The sequence below is a fragment of the Antechinus flavipes genome, chromosome 3 (genome assembly GCF_016432865.1).
Source record: "Antechinus flavipes isolate AdamAnt ecotype Samford, QLD, Australia chromosome 3, AdamAnt_v2, whole genome shotgun sequence".
Taxonomy (NCBI): domain Eukaryota; kingdom Metazoa; phylum Chordata; class Mammalia; order Dasyuromorphia; family Dasyuridae; genus Antechinus; species Antechinus flavipes.
Window position 1 is genome coordinate 315,405,325 of NC_067400.1, and position 10,082 is coordinate 315,415,406.

The 10,082-nt window shown below is 35.5% G+C and overlaps 1 protein-coding gene across 1 annotated transcript; it reads left to right on the forward strand.

Annotated features, from left to right (window-relative positions):
- Positions 1 to 425: 425 nt before the first annotated feature.
- Positions 426 to 8,898, forward strand: NDUFB4 (NADH:ubiquinone oxidoreductase subunit B4). Its single transcript, XM_051985365.1, has 3 exons — positions 426 to 658; positions 6,366 to 6,512; positions 8,733 to 8,898. The coding sequence occupies exons 1-3, from the start codon at positions 485 to 487 to the stop codon at positions 8,793 to 8,795; spliced, it is 384 nt and encodes a 127-aa protein (XP_051841325.1). The 5' UTR covers positions 426 to 484; the 3' UTR covers positions 8,796 to 8,898.
- The last annotated feature ends 1,184 nt before the right edge of the window (positions 8,899 to 10,082 follow it).

Below are 10,082 nucleotides of genomic sequence, written 5' to 3' on the forward strand. Positions count from 1 at the left end.
TTCTTCATCATTTTCTTGACTATACAATCACCACATCAAGCTCTGATTCGTAGCATTTAACGATTTTCCCAGATGTACATGACCACAATGAAAATTTAACAAGCGGCTCTCCCGGAGCCAATCAACTTTAATAAATTCCAGTCAGGATTAGAATTCTGCCGGAGGTATTAAATGGCTAAAGGTGGAATTGGAATCCTAGCCCCTAGACAAAAACGCTTTAAGAAACGGCCAGGTTTGGGCATGCGCAATCCAGGCAGCGCGGGGAGGTTGGGGGTGGGGGAGAAGAGTATAAAAAGAAAACAAGGAGGAAAGAATTCAGCGATCTCATTGGCTCAAGCCCTGTCCTCTAGGAGACGCCTAAAGTCAGACGCTAAGGTCAAAGCTAGAGAAGGCTGGGACGCATGCGCTAGTAGACGGGAAACTTCCGGCAGAAGGCGGGCCTTTCGGGACTGCGCAGGCGCTGGTGCCTACCCGGGTTTCCAAGATGTCTAAGTACGTCCCATCTCGGCTGGCGTCCTTGCCCCAGACCCTCGATCACGCCGAATACGACACGTCATCCGAGGTCCGGCGGGCGCAGATCGAGCGTCTGGCCATCCGCGCCCGCCTCAAGCGCCAGTACCTTCTGCAGTACGACAACCCTCACCGCCGAGGGATCATCGTGAGTAGCGGGGGCGGCGCCGGGGTCACCGGGAGCGGCCCGTCCCGACCTTGGGCCATCCTACCTGCTGAGCCTTGAAGGCAGAAACTGCCTGCGGCGGGGAGGCCGTAAAAGACCCTCGCCCCACTTGTGTCTGCGCTCTTAGGAGTAGTAGTAATAAAACAATGAGGAGTACTAATGTGACTCCATTTCCTCCGCTTACACAGGTTGTCCCCCAAGTCTTAGTGCACTTACGCGTTAGGAGTTTAAGACTGGCCTAATATTTCTGGAACAGTCTGCCTTTGTACAGTTGTTGTCCCGGCCTTTAGAGTGGGACCTCCTTGAAGGCAGGGATCGTTAGCGCCTTTTTTTGCATCCCTAGCGCATTATAGGCGCTTACTAAATGTTTCTTGCCTTGAGTTGAATGCCTGGCGCATAGTAGGCGCTTAATAAAATTTACTGAATTGAATCTGCATAGTGCCTGGCACACTATAGGCCCTTTATAAATGCTTGCTATCTTAACTTTGAAGCAATGCTTCATATTTCCAGCTGGGTGCTCTTCACATCCAATTGAGATTTTGAATCTCAAATTCAGTGTGTCCCAAACTGAACAAATTATCCCGTCCTCCTCCACTAATTCTCACTCCTGATTTCCTTATTCTAACAATCCTATCAAATTTCATCGTTCTTAAAAAGATGTGGAGGTGAGATAGTGACGTTGACATAGGTAATCAATAAAATGTTTGTTGACTTGACTTTAGAAGCATTCGGAGGTTCCCAAAGCGATTTACACCCACCAATTCAGTTAATCTCTCATCATTTGTAGGGTTAAATGACTTCATACAAGTTGTAGAGAGTGAATGCCTGGGGTAGCCTTTGAACACAAGGCTTCCAAGACCAGCAATATGCTTATACACTAGCATTCTGTGCTTATAAAGTATACACAGTGTTCCCAAAATCTTAACCCATTTTTATGTATTAGCAGCTTAAATCTTCAACTGCAGTAAGATTTTTGGAACATCCTGTAATCTCATATAATCCCTAATACACAATAGATACCAAAGATTCAACTTATTTTTCAGATGAGGAAACTGAAGTTTTAATTAACAAATAACAACGATAATAATAACTGATGTTTATATGGTACTTAAGTTTGCAAAGTGTTTTATACACACATGGCTATCAGAACTGAGATTCAAACCTAGGTTACCTGACTTCTGAATTCCATCTCTCCACTAAATCAGGTTGACTCTAAGCAAATGGAGTCTCAGTTTCTTCATTTGTAAAGTGGAGATAATAGTGCTTACAGTGTGTTGCTGGAAGTGCTTTATAAACTTTAAGCTTCTTAGAAAAAAAAGTTATTACCCTGTTTTTTTTGTTGCAAAAATAAAACAAGATGCAATTTTCACCATCTTTGAGATGTTACAGTCATAGAATATTAGAGTTAGAAGGATTGTCTAATCGTCCCCCTTACCTTTATAGTTGAGAAAACTGGGCTAGAGGGATGAAGTGACTTGGTCATGGTCAGTATAAGTAAAGTGGCAGAGCCAGGAGTTGAACTCACAGTAGGTCTTCTTTTTTCAAAGTCAGTGCTTTTTCCTTTATACCATACCATCTGCCCCTTCTAAAGTTCTTGTTTCATCCTTGAGACTTTTCTGGGATACCTTCAGAAAGGTAGCTTACTTTCCCATTTGTAAACTAGGAGAACCTGACTTGGATTGTCAAGGTGGTAGTAATAATAATAACACATTTTATTACTATTCGGTTTACAAAATGCTTTCTCGTCAACAACCCGGTGTAATAAATAGTATAAATGTTATCCTTTTTTTTTTTTTTTAAAACAAATGAAAAACAGGCATAGAGAGGAGAAATGATTTGCCCAACATTATAGGGCAGTAGGAGGCAGTGAGATAACTCAGTGGATAGAGCACTGGGTCTGAAGTCAGGAAGATCTGAGTTCAAATTCAGCCTCAGATATTTACCCCTGGGTAAATAAATCACTTAACTTCAGTTTACCTTAATGCACTTGAGAAGAAAATGGCAAATCATTTCAGTATCCTTGCTAAGAAACCCCCTGGACAGTTTTGGCATCCTGTTGTCCAAAGGATCATAAAGAATAAGATGCGAGTGAACAACAAATAGGGACAATAAAGTTCAAAGACAGAACTAGAGGAGGCCAGAAGGCCTTTTTCTATTATATTGCGCTGCCTTTACCTAGAATGACCTGCTCAGCCATGTTGAGAATTGAACTGGGAGAGAACTTGCTATCTGAATTCCTATAACAGATGTATATTAGTAGCTTTCTAGTTGTAGGAAAAAGAAATCTTTCTCAGAAAGAGGTTATTTGGGGAAAAGCATTTGGGCAGTTATAAAATTCTCAAATTGATTAGTTTAGAATGCATTCTATTTTAGTTACAGGAAAAGAGTTCAGTATTTTCTTCAGGTCCTCATGAGCATCTTTACTTTTCCCCTCCTCATCACTAGTAAAATGTTTGTGAATATTTATTTTATGTATGCACATTTATATTTATAAGTATAGTATATTTGCCTCATGCTATAAACTCAAACGTGTCTTATCAAGATTATGAAAGCAGCTTTATCTGTAGTTCATTTATTGTATTGCAGAGGACATTTTTGACATTTTTTGATTATAAGATTTATACTTGACTGTTACCACCACATTTTAGGATGCCATTCTGAAGTTACCAATTCTGGAGGTGACACAGAAACTTAATAGTAAGGTCAGGATCATAGTTTTTGGAGCTTGAAAGGTCCTCCTAAGGCACCAACTATAACTTTCATTTTATGGGTTTCCTTTTATGAGGCACAGAGATTTTAAGTGACTTGCTTGAGGTCACACAGATAGTAAATATCTGAGGCAAGATTTGAACCCAAGTTTTAATACTACAGCTATAGTGTTTACTATATTGCCTGACTGTAAGTAACAAAGAATATCAAAGTGAATTTTTCCATAGGAATATGAAATATTCTACTACTATCAGTGTTTCCTTTATATCAGTGTTCTAGCTATTATTTTTCTCAGTATTCTTTCAGTCCTTGTCCCTTTTGACCTCTTGGCAGTATTTGGCTCTTGCTTACTTTTTCTTGCTGTGCACTTCCATCTCTCTAGTTTTTACTTGCTGCTTTCTCCCTGTTTTGTCTTTTCTCAAACTCCTCAGCTGGATCTTCATCAGTGTCATGCTCACCAACTAGGCCCTCTTATCTTTTTCTCCCTATGCTATCTCACTTGATTTTCTGTGAGTTTATCTCATAATCTCTAGGCAGATGATTCCCAAATACTTGAATTCTATCCTGATTTCTTGGACTCCAATTTCACAGACTTACTATCTGTTTGGATATTTTAAACTAGATATAGTAGGCATTTCCACCACTACTTGTCCAAAGCAGAACTTGATTCTTTTTCTCCTCTCTTCCCTGATCTCAGAGACTTCTATTGTTCCAAACTTTCGTATAACTGGTGAAAATACCACTGTGTTCTAAGTCACCCAGGGTTCAACCATTGTGTTGCCTCAGCACCTTGCTCTCACCTCACATATCCAGTTTACTGACAAATTTCCTGTTGAAGTCCTCTTCTTTTTTTTTTTTTTTTTCCCCTGAGGCAGTTGGGGTTAAGTGAGTTGCTCAAGGTCACAGAGCTAGGAAATGTGAAGTGTCTGAGGCCAGATTTGAACTCAAGTCCTTCTGACTTCAGGGCTGGTGCTCCATCCATTGTGCCATCTAGCTGCCCCTTATCAATCTTCTTTTTTCACCCAGCTATCACCTTAGTTTAGGCCATTATTACCACTTGCCTGGACTATTGTAATAGCCTTCCAGTTGGCCTTTCTGTATTGAATTTGCCTTTCCATTCTTAAAAATGCTCTCTTTTGTCTTTGCCTCTTAGAATCTCTGGTTTTACAATTTGGAACCTTGCCTCATAAGTTACAAAACTGTACATACCTTCCCACTAAGAGGTGCTACTAAATACTTTATCTCAGATCAAAGAGGGAGGGAAATTATCTGGATGTATTAAAAATATTGGCGACTGGATAAACAAATTAGAGTATATAAATTTAACAGGAATGCTATTATGCTATAAGAAACAATGAAAGGGGTATAGTTACAGAGGAAACCTGGGAAGACTTGTAAGTATCAGTGCAGACAGAAGTGAGCAGAACATAGAGGATAATTTTTATAGTAACATCAAAATAATAAGCAACTTTCAAAGACTTAAGAATTTAGATCAACCCAGTAACTAGCTGTAGTTCCAGTAGATATATGATGAAATATGCTACCCCTCTTCTGTTAGAGAAGTGATGGATTTAGGTTGTAGATTGAGATCCATATTTTTTAATAGACATGGCCAATGCAAAAATTTGTTTTCCTTGACAGATTATTTTTTTCAAAGGGGTGTGTGTGTGTGTGTGTGTGTGTGTGTGTGTGTCTTTGTGAGTGGGAGGGAATGAGAATAAACAATAAATGTTTTGTTGATCCGTTGATTTAATGATTTCTGTTCTACAAAATCTGCATTTTTGTGTTAAAACCATAGTATTTCACATAGTCACATATGTGTGCAAATTTCACATTCAGTTAATTTGCAAATATTCTATTTCAGGAAACTGGTGATTTGGTTACTTTGTCAGTCTTTTGAATTATTTGTGTAGGCAGTGGGAGTGAACTGCTTACATTTCAGTACTTGTAATTATGTGTAATTGTTACTACACTTTGTTAGGGTAGTGTTCACCATTTAAAACAACAGACGTTAAGTTTGTTTTATTAACAGCAGTTTTGTGAGCTATGAATAATTTTTTTCAACAAGTAGTTATGGTGACTTTAAAAAACAAAATTTTCTTTAAAATTATAAGTAATTTATAAAATTATAAATAACAAGGGGAGATTAGCCAAGCCAGCATCAGAAATGTATTTTCTGAGTTTTTGTTCGGTTTTTACCATCCTGACTATATGCTGGTATAGTGGGTAGAGAACAGGGCTTGGAGTCATGAAGTCCTGAGTTCAAATCCAGCCTTAGATACATATTAACTGATCGAGAGTAAATCACTTAACCTCTGTTTGCTTCAGTTTCCTTATCTGTAAAATGGAAAAATAGTGTCTACCTCACAGAGTTTTTGAAAGGATCAAATGAGATAATAATTGGAAAGATCTTTATATCATGCCTCACATAGACTAGAGGCTGTATAAATGTTATTCTGTACTAGAAAGAACAATTAATTCTGGCCATCATCAAGAAGAGTATTAGAAATAAAAGCATAATCTTTTATGAAAGTATGATAAACTGAAAAATTAAGACTTAAATCTTAGAAAGATGAAGGGGGTGTGTAAAGGTAAGATAGTCCATTTTAATAAATAAGAATTGGGTGAATGTTTCCTTAGTTACCAAAGCTAGGAGACAATACTTGAACCAAAAATAATTTTAAGAGAACTGAAAAAAAGAAAATGTTGCATTGTAAGTGTCAAATGTGTGAAAACCGAGATGTTCAGATAGGATGGAAGAGTAAGTAAGTGCTAAATAGCTTTAGAAACTAATGAATGAGTTTCCAAAAGGATTTTAGAAACATTCAGGATAAGTTCCTAAGCTATTTGGATGATATTTTAGGAGCAGCTGTCATATTTCCTCATAAAACATCTCTTGTGCTATCATTAGAGACAGAATACCAGCTAGATGGAAATTGTTCTGATCCAGTTTGGGAGTATTTTGTGTTCTTTATTTTAGGAAGATCCTGCTTTGCTTCGTTGGACCTATGCAAGAACAGCAAATATCTACCCGAATTTCAGACCTACTCCTAAGACCTCATTCTTAGGTGCTGTGTTTGGAATTGGTCCCCTTTTCTTCTGGTATTATGTTTTTAAAACTGATAGGGTAAGTTACAGAGTATAATGTTTAGTCTAATAAATGTTGAATTGTTGAATATGTTTTAACTGCTAGCTTCAGCTGTGACTCTTTTTCCTGGAAGACTTCAATAAGCTTCTTGGTAGCTACACAGAATTGAAGTCTACAAGTCAACTATGATTCTTTTAGCCATAACTCAGCATCCAGATTACACGCATAGTAAATTTGACTAACAAGCCTTTTTTCCCCCCTTTGAATTCTTTTTTTTTTTTTAATGAGAAATGACAAATTAGCTGACATTAGGAATTTTTAAAAAGTCACATTAAGAATTTTTTTTTTTAAATAAGCAAATAGCCCTTTGGGTATATGTTGAGATGAGTATACACTTAATTAAATGTCTGCCCCTAGGTTTAATTCCTTTGAAAATCAGTTGTTTAGATTTGAAAAATCATTCTCCTATGGAAATAAGGATGCTAAAGATTATCTAACCCACTGCATACCTGAAATGCTATATATTTATTAATAGAAAACAATAATGGTACAATATGAATAATTAAACAAAGCATAAACAAAATTGAGAGTAGTGAATAATTTTCTTGAGTACTAGTTTGTGAGGATATATAGATAGCCTCCTTTTTTTTTCCTTCTTTCTTTTCTTGATCAGATTAAGGCAGTCTATAATCTTGGGTTAGGGAAAGGTCAGACCACTGAGCTCTGAGTCTAGACTAATTTAGAGTTTTGATTATATTCTACTATAGTTCCTCATTATTTCTCAGTTTTTCCTGAATAGTTAAATTTGAAGCTCATTAAAAAAAATTTTTACTCGGTTCTTTCCTGGTTAACCCTTCTATACTCAGATCAGGGGTATGGACTAGTCAGAATGGCATCTGTCCCTGTGCAATACTTGCAAACCATAGCTCTGTCAGAGCTCAGTTTAGGTGCTACCATTTCCATGAGGACTTCTGTGATTTCTCCAGCTGTGAAAATTCCTTCCCTCTTAACCGTGAGAACAAGAAGCCTTTCCTTGGTTGGTTGGTTGATTGATTGATAAGAGAAGGAAGTCTGCCATTAATTTGATGCTTCACTTAGCTATTGACAAGGTTAGCTGTTCCTGGAGTTGACAAGACGATTAGTTTCTTCCTTCACAGGTATCGAGAAGAGCCTTAGAAAAGGAAGGCTTTTAAATTAATAGGGAGCATTTGCCTGCAGCTAGTGGGTATTTCTATGTGATTGCTTTATTTCTTTAATATGTTCCTAATTCCTGATTTGTTTAATATTAAGCTATTTTAGTCATTTGGAAAATCATTTAATTAATAGAGAAAGAATTTCAGATAGACTTCTTATAATTTTTTTTATAATTGCTTTCAAATTAAATATGCAATGGATGGATCGAAAATAATTTATGGAAAGTTTATATTTTGAGGGTTTCTTGTACTTTAATGTTCAGAATGTTGGTTCAGCAATCAGGATGCTGATCATGTTTTTAAAGTAAGAAAAGGCATATTTATAGGTATAGAAAAGCTTTTCACAATGTTACTCTTAATTCTACTTAATTTTCCATATAAAGAGAAGCATCAGTTTAATCAGAGTACTGCATTCTCTCAATATCCTAACAAAGTTTTGTTGTATTTAGTAATTTAGAGTATCATTCTGCTTGCTAAGTCTCCAAATACCCTATTGAGATATTCTGTGAAATCTGCTTACTACCTAAGTATAGCATGCTTTGAATTAACTTCTCTTTTTCAATACTTTCAATGAAGGATAAGGGTTGGGAAAGCAAAATTTTCATTCCTGAGGAAGGTTATTAGAGTTCATTAAATTTCATCATCTAATTATCTGTTATATTGAAGTATGAATGACTTATACTTCAAAGTAGGATATATAAACTTACCAGTAATATAATATTACCAATAATAATTATTTAGCATCTATTTTCTCATATATAGTACTGGGGGTGTTATAGTTTGTTGACTCAAATCAGCCACTGGTTAGTACAACTAGAACTATGAGAAATCTGAGGGGAGAGAGTTCTGCTTCTCCTTTGCTGACTCTGTAGATGTCCTTGTATTCCAGAATGTCTTCTAGGTGTCTGGGACTAAAGTTGTAAATATTCAAGCATAAACAAACCACAAACTGGATAAAGATGTTTATCTTTAACAATCTTTGACTCTTTTCTTATAATTGGATTTTGGTTTTATTAGAGTACATTTACATATTTAATGTGTTTTTTTTTTTTTTCTGTCTTTATAGGACAGGAAAGAAAAACTTATTCAAGAAGGAAAATGGGAAAGACCACTGAACATTACTTACTAAGTCTGTGAAAAAATATGATTGCTATGTATTTAAATCACTGTATTGTACATCTTGAAAAAGATGAATTCTTGCTTAAATAAATTTTATGATGCTTATTAAACAATCTTTTTCTTAATAGTGCTTTTTAGTTTTCTTCAGGGTTTTCGCCTATATTTTCTCATTTGTTTTTTCTAATAATACAACAAAGGAGGTAGAACAGGTACTATCTCTATTTCATATTATTTGGGGGTTAAAGTCATATAAAAAGCAAAGACTGAAAGCATATTGCTCTCTTTTCTATAATGCTTTAATGTGAGGGTGTCCCAACACACCTTGAAATACTACATGGTCTTGTTGCTAATCCTACCAAAACAATCTTTTTGCTATATGATACCTTATCTGCCTTATATAATATGATTGCAGATTTAAAAAGTTCCCTTAAAAAAGAGCTTGATCTCATACCAAATTCTTATTACTAATAAAGATGGAAATGAGCAACACTTCTGCCTTGGTAGCAATGAAAATAGCACCAATAGCAAGGTGAAATTGAAGTCTTATTTCATATGATACTTTTTAAAAAATTATGTAAAACAGTATAAAATTTAAAAAACATAAAAAGAAAAAAACAAAATGGGGGGAAATTTCATAGAGAATTCAAAACATATAACAATAAATTTCCATTTCAAGAAAATATATAATAATAAAAGACATATTTATGGTGTCCATCTTTTCTTTGCCTTTGTGTAGATTATTTTTTTGTTTTCTGCTGTGCACTTTTTACTTTCTTTTTTTCCCCTTTCATCCTCTCTACTTCCCTCAAGCAGGCCACAATTAAGCACACACACACACACACATATATATATATATATTTCACATTTTTAATAGTATTTTATTTTTTCAAATACATGCAAAGATAGTTTTCAATATTTACCTTTGCAAAACCTTGTATTCCAAAATTTTTTCCCTCTCTTCTACCCTCCCCTCTCCCCAAGACAGTAAACAATCTGATATAGGTTAAAATATATAAGCATTGCTATATTTATGTGTTTGGATGTATATATATATATGTGTGTGTGTGTGTATGTATATATATATATATACACACACATAAATGTATGTGTTTATATTTTGTGTATATATTCACCTGGATATATGCACATATCTATAGACATATACCTACATGCATGCATATATATATGTGTGTGTGTGTATGCATTTACATGAATTTAGACATGTATATAAAACAATATGGTTCATATGTAGATTTCTCTCTTGGTTGAATTTTTTAGTTGGACTTTAAAATAAATT

Coding starts and splice junctions, on each gene's coding strand:
- NDUFB4 (XM_051985365.1), top strand. CDS start 485: ATGTCTAAGTACGTCCCATCTCGGCTGGCGTCCTTGCCCCAGACCCTC. Junction 659..6,365: donor CTCACCGCCGAGGGATCATC/GTGAGTAGCGGG, acceptor TCTTTATTTTAG/GAAGATCCTGCTTTGCTTCG. Junction 6,513..8,732: donor ATGTTTTTAAAACTGATAGG/GTAAGTTACAGA, acceptor CTGTCTTTATAG/GACAGGAAAGAAAAACTTAT.